At 40.5% G+C, this 16,801-nt stretch overlaps 1 protein-coding gene across 5 annotated transcripts in view; it reads right to left on the reverse strand.

Annotated features, from left to right (window-relative positions):
* LOC117478868 (transcription factor 4-like) overlaps positions 1-16,801 on the reverse strand; it is a 188,287-nt gene that overhangs the window by 137,758 nt on the left and 33,728 nt on the right. For all 5 annotated transcript variants that reach the window (XM_034125794.1, XM_034125795.1, XM_034125792.1 and 2 more), the window contains 2 exons: positions 9,525-9,580; positions 8,631-8,709 (listed from right to left, as the gene is read on the reverse strand). In XM_034125794.1, coding sequence (XP_033981685.1) covers positions 8,631-8,709; positions 9,525-9,580 — 135 coding nt within the window. The remainder of the gene's footprint in view (positions 1-8,630; positions 8,710-9,524; positions 9,581-16,801) is intronic.

Raw genomic sequence — 16,801 nt, forward strand, 5'->3', positions numbered from 1 at the left:
TGACAGAAGATGGTGAAGACAGACAGACAGGCAGGCAGACAGACATACAGACACACACACACACACACACACACACACACACACACACACACACACACACACACACACACACACACACACACAGAGACAGACAGACAGACAGGCAGGCAGACAGACACACACACACACACAGACAGACACACACACAGACAGACAGACAGACAGACACACAGACAGACACACACAGGCACACACACACACACACACACACACACACACACACACACACACACACACCACACACACACACACACACACACCACACACACACACACACACACACACACACACACAGAAACAAAACAGATACATTGATTTTCTCACAAAGGTTTTTTTTGAATAAACAGAACTACTTGTGGAGAGAATTCATTTAATGAAAGTCAACACTGACCATGACAGCCAGGGTTGAATGAAAGTTGCTCAGTGGCGCATGAAACCAAACTGGCCTGACTGAAAAAGCACCAGGTATTCAAATGTTCGTACTGTGAAGTAGATTTAAAAATAAAAAAATATTGACCGCTGATTCACACTGTGAAACTACGGCCATGCTAAGCTCTAGAGACGAGAGAGATGTCAGTCTGTCGGTCATCACTTGGTTTGAGGCTGAAAAAACTCAACTATTTGATGCATTGCTAGAATATTAATACAGCCAATCTACAATGGTATGGATGTAGACTCCCGGTATGGTTTGATGCTTAAAGCCTTCAAGTATTGGGTGGTAGAGGAGCTGTAGGGATCGAATGCATAAGATGTAAAGCTCCTCCTGATTCTGGGTATTCTGATTCTGATAAAGCTACTTGATGAACAACGTTTATACAGATTTGAGGCTTTCCATTCACAGATTTTGCCAGTATTCACAATCGAGTACTGATTTTCTTTAACACAAACACCTGCACGCACAGATATGTAGGTTCAAACCCCCGCATATGGAATAGCTGTTGTTCTGCATCACAATTGCCTCCATTAGCCTTTTCGAACAGTGATAATCAGCTCTGACATTTCTTAAACAAACCTTACAGCGTTTTTCTCAAAATACGGCAAGATATTTCCCCCTCCCCGATGAACCGCTGCTTTCAAAGTGCTCGTTTTACATCTCCACCCTCCGCCCTCTCGCCTTGACGAGACCTATTATTAATATGTCAGATCTAATTACACAGACAATTTACATGTGATACACAGCCCCTTCAAAACAGCAATATACTAAATGCTCTACAGTGGCTTACATTGTTAATGCACTGAAGTCAATGCAGCACTAATCAGTGCATGACATCCATTCAAAATACTGTGAGAATGAGTCGCTGGCTCTTCAGTCTCAATCAGCACGGACAATAGAGGAGAAATCACTGAGGGCGGAGCAGGGAATGGAGGATTTTAAATATATCTATTAATTCATTGCACATATTGACCTGGTTTGTATTTATTGTTGTATTTGGGCTCTAAAATTACCTTTGAATGAAATCGTATTCAAAAGAATATACATTGGTAGAAGACGTTTAATGTAATCCAATGTTTGTTGCTGATAATGTAGCATTTAAAGCATTTTTAGAAACTATCAGAAGACATGTTACGCTAACTTTCAGGTGTATATCAGTATGTAGTGTCTCTACTGGGACATGTCTCCATGCTTTAATGTTCAGAAAGCTCTTTATTTTTCTCATACTGTCTGTGCTGCAGCACCTCTTTTCACCCTCTGTCTGAAACCAGAGCTGGCCGGCTCTGTTGTGATTGGGCAACCTCTTTAAGATGTGACGGAAATGTCCCGAACCTTAGAATATCACGTACAAAGTGTTGGAGCGCTAGCCAATAGATAGCCAAGTGTTACATATGTTACTTTGTTACAGAAGTAAACTCCCTCTGGAGGGCACTTGGGGATTTTAGCCTTTGCAGACCATTTACATAATAATAATAATAATAATAATGCATTACATTTTTTATTAGAGTGCTTTTACAGGTGCTCAAAGCGCTTTACAATTACACATTACACATATTAGACATGTAAGAGTCATTACTGTGGACATTACCCACAGGAGCGAATGCGGGTAAAGTGTCTTGCCCAAGGACACAACGGCCTGACGCAGTGCATGACATCCATTCAAAATACTGTGAGAATGAGTCGCTGGCTCTTCAGTCTCAATCAGCACGGACAATAGAGGAGAAATCACTGAGGACGGAGCAGGAAATGGAGGATTTTAAATATATCTATTAATTCATTACACATATTGACCTGGTTTTTATTTACCCGAGGCGGGTTACGAACTGGAGTTCACCAACACCCCTACATGCACTAAAAACCTATAGAACAAACTACAGGAACAGGAAAACCCCAAAAAGCAGAAAGGGCCTCTTAAAGTTAATGGAACTGGCTTTTAACATGAGACCCTACTTCTGACAGGTGGTTTTATATGTGTCCAAGGCAATCAAATGCATGCCTAAATAGATGCTTACATTCTCATATGTGAGGATTTACCTGCAATTTTTTTTGTTAAAGTGAATATGTTCGGTGCTTTGACTGTCAGACAAAATTATGTTTGTCAATTTGGGTTTTAGGAAATAAAATCTGCTAGTTAAATCTTTTTTTAGATTTTGTCACCACGTTTTCTCTCCTCTACTCTTGATCCCTCAACTCATTTTATCTCCTCTATATTTAAAAATTCTGAGCACAAAGAGCCAGACCCAGCAGGGAGGGACAGGGGGGCGACCTTGGCACCGCACCCAGCTGAGGTGAGGGGCTGCTGGGGAGCAGAGGGAGACAGGAGGGTCTGGACTCCCTGGAGGAGAGAGGAGGATGCTAAAGAGAGGGAAGGAAACTAAAAAGCAAATGCTAGGAAGGAAAGGAGGAGAGGAATATGTATTAAAGAAAATAGGAAAAGTGAGGAGAGTCAAATATAATTCATCAAGTGCATTTCAGACGCGAGATGGAGGAAAAGCAGAAATTGTGATTCCATGAGAAGAAGAAAAAATAGGAGAGACAGGCAGAAGAAAAAAAGGAAAGAGGGAAGGAGACAGATATGTATTTCTATATAAAGTGTCCAGATGTGACCTCCTCAGAGGGGGTCCAGCCTCGTGGCTCAACACTCATTAATAAGGTCACACAGAGGGGAGACAGACGGCTGACTCACTGCATTTAGACCAAAACAACAAGAGCAAGGGGGCCAAGATCATCAGGCTATATACTGTATGTGTTTAATGCCAGTTTATGACTTGAGGTTTGTGAGGGTGTTCAGCGATACAAACTTGTCTAGCCAGGGCTGATCTTTATAGATACAATTTAAAATATATATATTTTATATATGTGTGTATTGAATGCATGTAAGGACATAGGCAGAGAATTGCAGCAGTGAGTGTCACAGAATATATATATATGTATATATTTGATATCTTATATACATGCACAATACAAATCAGACAGCTTACAGTAAGAGGTTTTATAAACCATGATATGGATTATTTGTGATGTCAGCAAATATTGCATTGTCCTGCCCTTTTAAAGCATTAAACCCTACATTGTCCGAGTGGCTGCTTGAGGATGATGAATTTACATTTACTGGCAGTTTAACACATGTACAAACTGTATTCTGTCATCTTTTCTCTGACAAATCAAGTTTTCAAATGACAGAATGAAAGCAGTAGACGCGTTAGAAAGAAGCTGCTGTGCTTCAGAGCCTCATCAGATTGTTTATTTATAACAGAATGTGCTTACAAGCCGAAACCACTGAGCCTCTCATTTACTATGTAGGTGACAGTTACAGGGGGGGGGGGGGGGGGGTTCAGGGTGGTGCACCTGCTCTGCAAAGCAACTGCACACAGGTAGACACACACACACACATGCTATAAGACCGCATATACACACATGAAAGCTACAACACACAAGTCATAGAACTCATTCCCACAAAACACACAACATGCACAACCAAGATACATGTATACTCATACATACACACATCAACGCATACAAGCAAGCACACAACAACAGACACATTCAATACAAACACACACATGCACACTCACACAACTACAAGTAAGTATGCAATAATGTACACACACACATACAAAAGAAAAGCACACACACTGAACGTAAAGAACAAAATATATAAATGCACTCACACATACATACGACCATAAATGCCAGCGTCACATACTATAGACACAAAAGCACACACATGGACACACACGGCCCTACGTCTAACCACATTAAACCAGTATCATAAAGAAGCTTACATCACACACTCAATACTGACACAGTAACCTGCCAACTTGCACAGAAACACACACACACACCACCGCAAAACCAAAAACACACACAGAAGCTGGTTTCACAAGTTCAAACACACAACCAATAATCATTCAAATTAAGATGCACATCAAAAAGCATTACACACAAGCATCCACACAACTGCATATGTACTTATCCAAACATATATGTAAGTGCACCCTATACATTCACACACACACATCTTCTGATTGCTTTTCTGTATGTGTGTGTGCGTGTGCGCGTGTGCGTGTGCGTGTGTGTGTGTGTGTGTGTGTGTGTGTGTGTGTGTGTGTGTGTTGGCAGATTAATCTAGTGGGGTCGCTGAGATGACACTAATCCCTTCGCTGATTATCTAGAGCATAACATCACTCTAATCTGATGGTGGTGGTGGGGGGGGGGGGGTGGTAAGAAAGACAGACAAGGTTAGAGAGGGGGGAGAGAGAGAGAGAGAGAGAGAGAGAGAGAGAGAGAGAGAGAGAGAGGAGAGACGGGGAGAGAGAGAGAGAGAGAGAGAGAGAGAGAGAGAGAGAGAGAGAGAGGGGCATGTTCAGGTTGGGTTCATTAAACTCTCCAGTCGTTCTTCACTCTGTAGTTTGAGTTCATTTCAGGTGAGAATCGCAACAAATACCCAGTTTCAACCCTGAGAATAATATGAGTTCAGGTGATATACTTCCTACCTTTAAGACAGATTAACCCCACACACTGATCTACTTTACAGACATTAGTCCACTTGTGAGCAATGTGCTTGCAACAAACAGGCTCTGTTTCTACTCCAATGTGATGCTGATGCATTAGCTTATCATTCTTAAACTGTTGTGACCCTTTTCAAATCACCATATAGCAACACTAGAAAAAAACACCTAGAACATGGTTTATGACCAATAATTGACTCACAATGTTCTAACCCTTATCACATCTTCTTAACCCTTAAAAAACGATATCAATGATACACATTTGCTTCAATAACTAAACCCCCCATTAAACCACAAAGAAACCGCCTGTTTGGGACTCAAGTTTTCTGCAGTGCAAAACCAAGTTTAATTTGCCCACTCCACCAAACTGACTGTTCACTGTCCTGTTGATGTGATACAGAAGGTTCAATAGAAATGTTTCCAATGAGCACAACTGGGGCACTAAACGTGGACAAATGTGTCAAGCATTGTCAAGGTGTGCGCCTTATTAAACATTCAATACGTGGTATATCACCAGTCATTGAACCTGTCTTTATTTCTACAGAAAGTGTTGACTTGAAAGGACTTGACCAGATTCAGGTGGACTCTAATGACTGGTTGGGACACTGTTTCGTCATATGTTTTCTGTGTAGTTCAGATATTGCTGCAACTGCATTGTCTTGGAAACCTAGAGAAACACATTCCTCAACCCCATGGATCAGAGCAGACCCAATATCACACCAAAACTGGAAATGGCTCGTAATGGATGGACAATTCTGTCTGATATCAGGTACCAGTAAAGTACGTTGTCAGAAACATAGCTGTGAAACCTACACAAAGATGAAATTGAGATTTTCTTTGGTATTTTTCAATTTTTTTCCATTTTACTGAGGAAAGTGCTTCAAGGACGACTCATCAACATAACTCATATGTTTGTTCATTGGACATCTAAAGAGCGGTGCATACCTTTGTCCTGAAACTTTTCAATGGAATCATCAAGGACTGACTCCCACGCAGAAGATCAAACAATCTGAGTTTTTCATATGTTCTTTAGAATATCACAATGGCTTAAGGCTGTCCACACTGGAGACAGTCAAGTCTGTGCATCAAGTAAAAATGTAACAAATCATTCCACCTCCACCATTTCTGTGTGTGAAAATGTCTGGGAAGAACAAAGGCAGAGTCGCTCTTTGACAAAGAACACACCATCACTGATATTGATGAAAGCTCTGTGGTTTAAGTATTGGTTGTGAAATGTTACATTTTCCATTACGATACGCAAAAAAAAAAAAAAATGAGAGAAGCCAACGGGCTCAGAAGACAATCTGGTATTACCCAGATCAGAGGAGTCACAGGCAGAACGTGTAGAGGGTGTGTGTGTGTGTGTGTGTGTGTGTGTGTGTGTGTGTGTGTGTGTGTGTGTGTGTGTGTGTGTGTGTGTGTGTGTGTGTGTGTGTGTGTTCCATATCCGTGGCTGTCTCTGTCTCTTAGTGTTATCATTATCAAAGTAAATTGCAGCTCCCATGTGCCAGATGAAGAATACAATATTTCCATTTCTGACTCTGCCGCTACATGCCGTGATCACAACACTGTCACAACACATCGCACACACACTGGATCATCCCAGCAAAGGCCCATGATACTGAAGTTTTGCATTACTTTCCCTTTTTTTATTTATATACAAGGTTTTCCTATCATCTGCTGTTTGCATTCACAACTAACTAAGCAAATACAGGAGTTAATACAACGCGTAGGAAAATATAATATGATACTTTTTCATTTGAAGTTTTGCTAAAATTGAAAAGGGAAAACGTGAAGCAAGGCAATCATTAATGAACCGGGACATAATGACACCGTGCAGTTTTTATTCTTTGGATTTTCTTTACTGGGGACATTATGAGTCAAAAGTTGCATGCAACCAAGATCATAGAAATTCATTTTCAAAAAGTATTCCATTAGGTTTTCTGGTAGAGAACCAAAAGGAAGATTAATGTTTTTTTTGCCACAGCTGATCTTAAATGACCGGACTTCTTTCTGTGGATTGATATAGCTGCGCATGGTTCTACACCCTAACCCTAAACCCAACCCTAACCAACGATTAAAGGTAGGGTAGGTAATTTTGGAGAAACCAGCTCGAGTGCGCTAGAATTTGAAAATACACAACCGGAAAAAATCTGCCACTTCCTTACAGAGCCCCTCCTCCAACACACACGAACGCGCACATGACCAATGAGGGCACCAGATAAGTTTGTGCACAGATGGAAGGCTGACAGGCAGGTAGGCCATCCAGTTACTTTAGCCGGGCCGGCTAAAATGATTGGTCGTGCTTTTTACAGTTCTACGGCTTCCACAGATGACATTTTTTATGGATTTTTTGTCAAAGTACTTAAGATATTCATTGCTATCGGGATGTTAAGAGCATTCCATGGAATATAACAAAAAGTGTATCTCGAGCCGGTTTCTCAAACTTACCTACCCCACCTTTAATCGGGAAAGTAGACGCATAAATAGAATTTGTTTCTTCCAAATCCGTGTTTTATTCAGTTGACAACTTCTACCTATATGACAGTCATAATGAAAAATAAAAACAATTCTACAAAGTGTCCATAGACCAATCAGAATCGAGTATTCAACCAAGCTGTGTAATAATAGATGTTAACACCTCAAACAGGAAGTTTTAAAGAACCACACACATTTTGCCTGGTCCTTCATTTCCAGTAGAATCCTGAATTCCAATAAAACCATTAAATTATATTTCGAATATGATGGCAGCTTTGCAGTGACAGTTTAGGGAAGACAAAAGCCAAAGATGGTTTTCTGACTTTGAAGTGGAAGCACCAACTTTAACCTCATCCAACACCCTATGTATGACTGGAAAACTAACTGTAAACCAGTTCCTATCCCTAACATCAGGACTCGATGTATGCCTTCAGAAAGGCTGTAAAATATGAAAGACGAAAACCAGAAGAGTTGAGGCTGATGAGGTGTCCATATACTTTTGGGGGCACAAGTATAGGTATTTTGCTGGTATTTTTACCAGTACTTTACAAACCGCACAACTACAAAGGCATGAACACACTTGCATGAACTCTTTCAGGCTTCAGAATGGAAAGTTAAACATCTAAATATACAGTATCTTTCATAAGAGAAAGAGTGATTAAAACCAACAAATGAGAGAAAGAGCCAGAGACAGAAAGAGAGCAAGTGGAGCTGACATCTTCCATATTTGATGCATCCAGTCAAAGGTAATTAAGCTCTGCGTGTGTGTGTGAGTGTGTGTGTGTGTGTGTGTGTGTGTGTGTGTGTGTGTGTGTGTGTGTGTGTGTGTGTGTGTGTGTGTGTGTGTGTGTGTGTGAGGAAGATTATCTGTGTCAGTGGCCATTTGCTCACAACTGGCGCCACATCGAAGAGAGCCAGAGGCAGAGAGCATCATGGGTAAATGAGCACACACTGCCTAGCGCTTTCCCACACACTGGGCCGAGGGAGAAGGAGAAATTGCATGCCAGATGACCTGTCTCCTCCAGAGTACGATAGTGTTCCACTAACTCTCTGCACACACACACACACCGGCCGTTTTTTAAACCCAACAAAGCAGGCAATGCATGATTTGATGGAAAGAAAGAAAAAGCATCGTTAAATCATACAACACACACACAGTTTTTGTGTACCTGATAGCCTGCTGGAGTTCGCGTACGGAGGCGAGAGGCTGTCATGTGACGCCATGTACTGAGACCCATCTGCATAACTCTGGAAAGACATAGACGATAATGATATTTAGTCATTTGATCACTATAAGCAGCAGAGATCATTGAGATAATAATCATTTGAATGGCAGATGCAACAGTATATCAACATTAGTCTTTAGACAATGTAGTACCAGCAGTAGAGATTATGTGATGGCTAAAGGCAGAGGCATACAAGATATATATACAGTAGATATATATTGGTAGGTTTCTGTTATCATGTTACAATACACATATAGCCTTTACCCCATTTACACTGCGCTGCTTCATGAGTTGTAGGCATATCGGGCAGTTTTTTTTATATGGAAAAGCCAATTGTAAACACAACAAAGACATAATAATAGACATGGATTAAAGTCCCACTGCTCAATTTTCTAAGCAGATGTCGAAAATATGTAAATGCATTTATCGTCGCAATATGCTTATTTAATAGAGTGGTGCAGAAATTAGTCCTAAAACCCGGAAAGGTCAATGGTTTTTGAACGTGTTTGTTTTTGGATGCCTGAAATAATTATCAAGCTGAAGAGATTTTCATGTTTTGTTCTGCGAAATAAAAAAACATTGTTGCTTTTTGTCGAGGCAGCCCTTGAGATGCTAACTTCCGGGTCAGCCTACTGTACAACAAATACGTAATCACTGCACCGCTCTATATTCTGTCCAATAAAGTCTCCTTATACTGTATGTCAAACAATGTAACTTACATGTCAGAACATCCTGAGGGTAATTATAGTAGCGATAATTCCAGCATGGAGTAGCAGTTCTAATGGCACTAATTGCAACATTTAATAAAAAAAATTATAGTAGTTGTATTGTTGTTACCTTTGAAGATCGACTTCCACTAGCCCATGATCCTGCACTCGATCTCTCCTCCATATCTGTAAGAAAGAAAAACAGAGGTTTAGATCACAGTCGTTTATTCAGCAGTTAGCATTTACTCTCTGGTGCTACGGTTCCATCCCAGTCCTCAGATCAACATTTGAATCGCTCAGTGTGTTCATCACTTTCAACCAAATACTTAATACCAGATATGATATCACTGTCCAGTGTCTACGTTAAACTACTGAAGCGTATTTCATTCTCTCTCCATGTCATTAAACATTATTGATTATGATTGCAGAGCCTTTTATGTGTCTTAGTGAAATGTAATGGTCCTTTAAGCCTCCTGCAGAAAAATAATCCCCGCTGTCATTACACTGCATCCATGTTGTTATATCTGTCATATCACCACGTTTTTTCCACCCTGAACCAAGTCATTTTAGTTTATAAAATCAACCTAACAATAACCAAGGTGGTGATCGATCAGAAAACAGCGAAATTATCATTTTTGTAACAGCCATTTGAAACTGACAATCTGTTTTGTTATTTAAATATGAGGACTTGCTGGATTAGACAGACGTACAGAGGTCAAGAGGCAATGACATCCTCGGAGAGAAAGAGGAGGGGGGGGGGGGGGGGGGGGTTGTATATGACAGGTAGATCAGTTCATCCAGGTCAAACGCTATGTGCAAACGGAGCTCTCGCTGACAGTACTCACACACACACACACGCACTCACTGTCATCTCATGCATTGTAGTGTACAAATCTCTCCTAAATAGGCTCTCCATTGTGTCAGCGAGTGTGTAGTGAGCAGCTTACATTCATTGTCAAGTCATTTGGAATGTCAGCTTATCTGCCATTGAGTGTGTGTGTGTGTGTATGTGTGTGTGTGTGTGTGTGTGTGTGTGTGTGTGTGTGGTGTGTGGTGTGTGTGTGTGTGTGTGTGTGTGTGTGTGTGTGTGTGTGTGTGTGTGCCTTTTGGAGTCAAACCAAATGTAGCTACCTCAACAAAAGTACCTTAGGGCTACATATGTGTGGAGTAGAAAAGACTAGAATAGATTGTATGCAGGTTTAGTGAAGATTACACAACAACTATTGATGGAAAATTGGATTTAGGGAGTATAAACTTGATCAGACATAATTCAACATTCATTTGGATTGTACAAATGGACATTTATCGACAATGTGCATTTATCAAAGCAAATAACTGACACAAAACTAGATTCAGGGAACACACACTTGTGCATCACACTTGAGAAGTTATTAAGATTAAGGAAAACAAATCAGATAAATAAATGATTGAATTTCTTTTTTTTCTGCTAATGCTACAGCATTGGTTCCCAGGTGTTACCCTACAATGTCACTATAGGAAGTCAGTCAGTCAGTCACAAGGTTTCTAGACACCACACTTTGAACATTACATTACATTATGTGAACCTACATTTAAAAAAATTGTCAAATAAAGACTTTTTGGAAAATAAGAGTTGACCAAAGTGGGGGACATTCAATAAAAGTTGAGTTGGTTGATAGAGGGGCCAGAGGCTGGAGGAGTGGAAGTGAAGTTGGGGAGGGAGAGGATGAAGTGGACAGCAATTAAAGAAAACATCATTCAGTATTGAAAAGCAAGAGGATTGAGATTGGAAGAGAGGGAGGAGAGGAGAGGAAGAAGAGAAGAGAGAAAACAACTTGGTGTGCAGGAGTTAAAAGGGGTGGAGGAGGAGGTGGAGAGGAGAAGGAGAGAAGGAGGCGTCCATGTGTCCTGCACCTGATAAGGCCTCCGATTGAGGGCTATAAATTACACCAGAGAGTATTTACACACAAGCAGGGAAATGCATTCTTAAAAGCACACATACACACTCTCTCTCACACACACTCACACATGTGGTCACACACACACACACACACACACACACACACACACACACACACACACACACACACACACACACGCACACACACACACACATACACACACACACACACACACACACACACACACACAACACACACACACACACACACACTTGGTGCGGGTCATCTATCATCAGTTAATGAACTTAGACTGACAGACAGCTCCATGTCTCTCATACTGATCCTATTAAGACCTGCTTGACACAAAACAGACTCCTATTAATACAGTTACCCTCTGTGTGTGTGTGTGTGTGTATGTGTGTGTGTGTGTGTGTGTGTGTGTGTGTGTGTGTGTGTGTGTGTGTGTGTGTGTGTGTGTGTGTGTGTGTGTGTGTGTGTGTGTGTGTGTGTGTGTGTGTTTTCTCAGGACAAAAACAGGCCTGTACCCAGGCCCTGTCTGACCATTGAGCCACTTTTTTTTGTAACATTTTAAATGGTCGTATGGACCAACAGATAACGCATTCATTGGACAGTTTCTGTATTTTGTAGAAAGAAAAAGATGATTGTGAGCAATGTTAGTCAAGAATATAACAGAATACCATCTATTTACTACAAACAGGTTAAACGGAATACAAAAACATCTGTCTATTCATTCACATTTTAATAAGGAAGTGTCAAGATAATGCCAAATTGTTCAGTTTTTGATGTACAGTAGAAGGGACAATCCCTGCATTCTCCTGCTGATTCATGTCTTTGGTGAACACATTGTACATTGTATTGCACAATTTTATAGATGTGCTTCGCTCATTTTATATTTCCATGAACTGCATAAGGACCCAATGGTACTTTGTCTTTGGAATTATTGCTAAAATCACATGTATATTGTCACAAAATCCTGTGGTTGTTCTGCTTTGCTTTAACATCAAACCACCCCAACAGTCTTACTGGAGCTATAACCCCACCTTTAAAGTGATGTCATGGTTTTTTTTGGTCAGAACCGCAGCCTAAACAATTGCATGCCAATGGAAAAGATCACTAGAGTGCATTGGAAACTACAGTTACATTTCAGGCCTTATCCTCAAGTACACATGTTTTTTTGAAGACAGGGTTTTTCCTCCTCAAAATTGTAAGCAGTGGCAAGCCCTGCAATTCCTGCCAAACCAACAGGTGGCGATAGAACTCTAAAATTAAGGTCATTTTGGCCGCAAAGTAGACAATTCAGATGTTGAGCCTCTGAATCCTGACAAAACAGTAGTAACACAAAGATACCATGTCGAAAATGGCCCGTCTGTGTCGTGGGATTGTTGGATGTAGAACTAAGTGACCTCCGGACGCTGTTTGACCCAACTGTTTCTTAAAAAAGTTCAAGAGTAACTGTGTATGTGTGGACAATTGAAGAGTCCTGTTAGTAAACTACGCTTAGAACTATTAACCGTTAACTATTTTCACCACGTCTCGATTGCAAGAATTCTGCCTAGTTTGTATCGCCTCACGAATGAGATTCACTCCGTCCGTTTTCTCTGTCTACACTGAAAACAAGATAAAACCTGAAAGGCTTTTTACAAATTTCAGTGACCTAAAACGTGCATTTACATGTAGAGAAAAGGCACATAGAAAAATATACGTTAAGAAGAAAAATACCCCAAAAGCCTTCTTACGAAAACACTAGGCATTTTTGCTAACCACAAGATATGACGTTTAAAGAAACTCTCTGGGGTTTTGTGATATAATTCGCTTCGTATTTTCCTACTGTAATTACTCTGACTACTGAAATTGTGAGACCTGCAACCGACATCCACCATAAAGACTGTCCCTTTCACAACCAAAACGTTGGTGAGAGCATTACACAAACACATGTTGATTAAGTTAATAAATGGGCTCTCTGATTGACAGAAATGAGGACAGTGGTCATGCTGAGAGAACATCAAGCGCCAGTGTGTGTGCACCTGTGAGAGCTCTATAGTCCCACTGTTCTCATCTGGTGCCCAACCAAACTCTATAATTAACCGTAGGCCTTCCCCATCCCCCAACACACACACACACAGTTCAAACAGTGTGTGGTGATCAGAAAGGGTTCTGTCATCAGACCTGTTGGGGTATATTTGTAATTTCTTCAAATTAAACACTCAACTGAAATGTTACCGAAATATGTGAATTAAAAAACACACTTGTTTTGTTCTTCGAGTAAAAAGGATCATCAGAAATTGACATATTGGCCTTGACTATGTGTAAAGATTATGTAAAGAAATTCCTTTTCAAACTCCATTTGAATCCTTTTAAGGTTTAACGTATCATCTGTAACTCAAAATAATCGTGTATAACACGTTTTCCAATATCTTCCAATAGAGCTATCGATGGGATGAAAAAATACGTGTTAAAAACAGCAAAACTAGTTCATATATTTTAAACCAAATTGAAGATTTTAAACCATCCATTCACAAATCTGTGGCTGATTTCAAAGTCACCACGGCCATGTTTACAAGGTCTACTCTACAGGATGGAAACAAAAACCACAGAAGAAGAACTCTGATGCTAGCCACAGCGGGTCCTTGACATCGTAGAAACAATTTGAGAAATAGACATGACCCATTTAAATTGCTTGAGACTTTCTATTTTGTGCAAAAATATAAATTGATAAAAAAAAATTGTATTACTTAACTTGATTACTTCTTTCAATCCACTACTGTTAATAATATTATAATGATAAGTTGAATCCTCAAGTAAAGCAGTAGGGGGCAAGGTATGTAAGTGAAAAAGCAGAAAAAAGGAGAGAGATGAGGAAATGAGGAGAGGAAGGAAACGTTCAGACAAAAAAGGAAAGTGGAGAAAAGGAAAGGAAAGGAGAGAGGAACTAAGGAAAGCAGAGAATGATCAAGATGAACTAAGGAGAGATACACAAAACCCCTCTGATTGTGATGCATTGAAAACAAAGGGTGCAATAATACAAGGAGGACAACTGAGACACACATATCTAACCCATTTTATAAAATGCAAAGAGAAGCTGCTTGTACTCACTGGACCACATTCATGTTATTATCCTGGGTAATCACACACACACACACACACACACACACACACACACACATACACACACACACACCACACACACACACACACACACACACACACACACACACACACACCACACACACACACACACACACACACACACACACACACACACACACACACACACACACACACACACACACACACACACACACACACACACACACACACACACACACACACACACACACACACTGAGATGAGACAGTAAGAATTAAGAGTCAGATTACGTCTCTGTATCTTCTCCTTTAAAGCGGCTTAGACTGTCTAACACCCTCAATCCCTGTGTGTGTGTGTGTGTGTGTGTGTGTGTGTGTGTGTGTGTGTGTGTGTGTGTGTGTGTGTGTGTGTGTGTGTGTGTGTGTGTGTGAGACTGGACAAGCACAGGAAGTGATGTAACGATCAGGAAGTCACCCATGTCCTGTTTTGTTAAATGATTTGGGCTCTCTCAGCTCGCCCCCTTGTTTCCTTCCCTTGCTTCCTTCTTCCCCTCTTTTCTCTCTCATTTAAACTTCTGCTTTCATTCTTACCTCCTTTTGACTATCTGCATCTTCTTTGTTTCCTTCTCCTTCTCTTATTTGACTCATTCTTCATCCCTCTTTTTCCCTCCTTCCTTTTTAGTTTCCTTTTTGTCTGACCTTTTCTCCCTTTTTCTTGTTGCTTTATTTCTTACTTTTCACTGTCCTTGTCTCCTCCCTGAACTCTTCCTCTTGTCTCTTCCCTCCTCTTTTTGTGTCCTTATTTCCACTTCAACCCTTACATTACTTTTCCTTCTCTCCCTCGTTCACAGTTTTTTGTGTGTTTGAGTTACTGTATCTCATTTCTTCCCCTCTTTAAACCTTTCCTTGCCTCCTTCCCACTTTTTTCCCCCAAATTATTTTCTTTCTTCTGATGATTTCCCCATCTCTAAGTATCCCTCCATCTCTCTCCTCCCCTCTTCTGCTGTCACGGCCTTTCTTTCTCTCATTGTGCAGCCTTTGAGCAAGGCACAGCATCAGGCAGCAGCTCCGTCTGAACCTCCGTACCAAAAAGCTTGGGAGTAAAAAAACTCTCCTCTCACTCTGTCGCCGTGGTTACGGAGCTGTGATGGAGGGGACAGTTGGAGATGCCACATCGATTGACATCTTGTTACCATAGAAACCAAAAAAAGAGAGAGGGGACAGCACTGCATCACCAAGGCTACTAATGTATATGATGCAAGGTTTCCGTGGATACAGGCGGGAATATTTAGCCTATTATTGATTACAGTTGACTTTAACACTGAAAAGATGCAAACATCGTAAAAGGTCACTTTATAGGTTAACTTTTATCAGTTAGACAGTTTGCCTGGGAATCGTAGGGTCGCCGGTTCAAGTCCCCGACCAGGGAGAGTGGACTGGTACTTTGAGAGGTCCCAGTTCAGCTCCTTGAGGCCTGCCATAGATTGTTATCCAAATATTGTATGCTATCACATTACAAGCAATAAAACACACGGCCCATTCTGTGATTTTAATTCTGGATCACAGCTAAAAAAAAAAGTTATTCAAAGAACTCTGCAGATTTGGTTTCCATCTGTGGTGAAAACCTAATCTAGGTGGCATAACAATAACTTGAAAACATATTTGATTAAAAAAGAAGTGACTTGGGAGTGTTTAACATAAATGTTACCAAAATGTGTTCCTAACACATTGTGTTGGAAAAGGTTGGAGACAATGTGTTTCTGTTTCTGTCCAAAATAGAAAGTTGGCATTGTTCACAGAGACAGTTTTTAACTCACTTCAATATTTATATAAGACTTGTATTTGAGAACTCTAGCCATTGTTACATAAAAAAAGCGGTAGAGGAAAAATCTTCTTTGTATTCATGATACTACAACACTTGAGATGAAATGGTAAAATTACTGAAATGAAATACTACAACCCCCAGCCTTGAGTTGAAATCTATGTTCATTCATAAAAAGTATTATGTGTCACCTCTCCAGGACGTGCACAGAGGTCGTCAGTGAACGTATCTGCGCCCCAATTATTTTTCCCTTAAAAAAAAGGCAAATTTGTAACATAAAAACCCAAAAGCTACTTAAGGGAACATTTAAGGAGGAAATCAGGGTTCAAGAGGTTAATTACAAGAATTCCATTCATGCGTCTGTCTCACACACACTCACTCAATGTGTCGGTGTGTCTGTCAGAAACTCATTTCTGCACATGCAAACCCACACACACACACACACACACACACACACACACACACACACGGGCCAGCGTTTCCTGTCATTAGGCAGCAGAGCTGTTCTATAATTAGAACATCTGGACACAAGTAAGTTTAGTGCCAGTGCCCTCACACACACACACACTTTTTACATAAGCATGCAAACAATTAATGA

Source organism: Trematomus bernacchii, unplaced genomic scaffold (assembly GCF_902827165.1).
Source record: "Trematomus bernacchii unplaced genomic scaffold, fTreBer1.1, whole genome shotgun sequence".
Classification (NCBI taxonomy): Eukaryota; Metazoa; Chordata; class Actinopteri; order Perciformes; family Nototheniidae; genus Trematomus; species Trematomus bernacchii.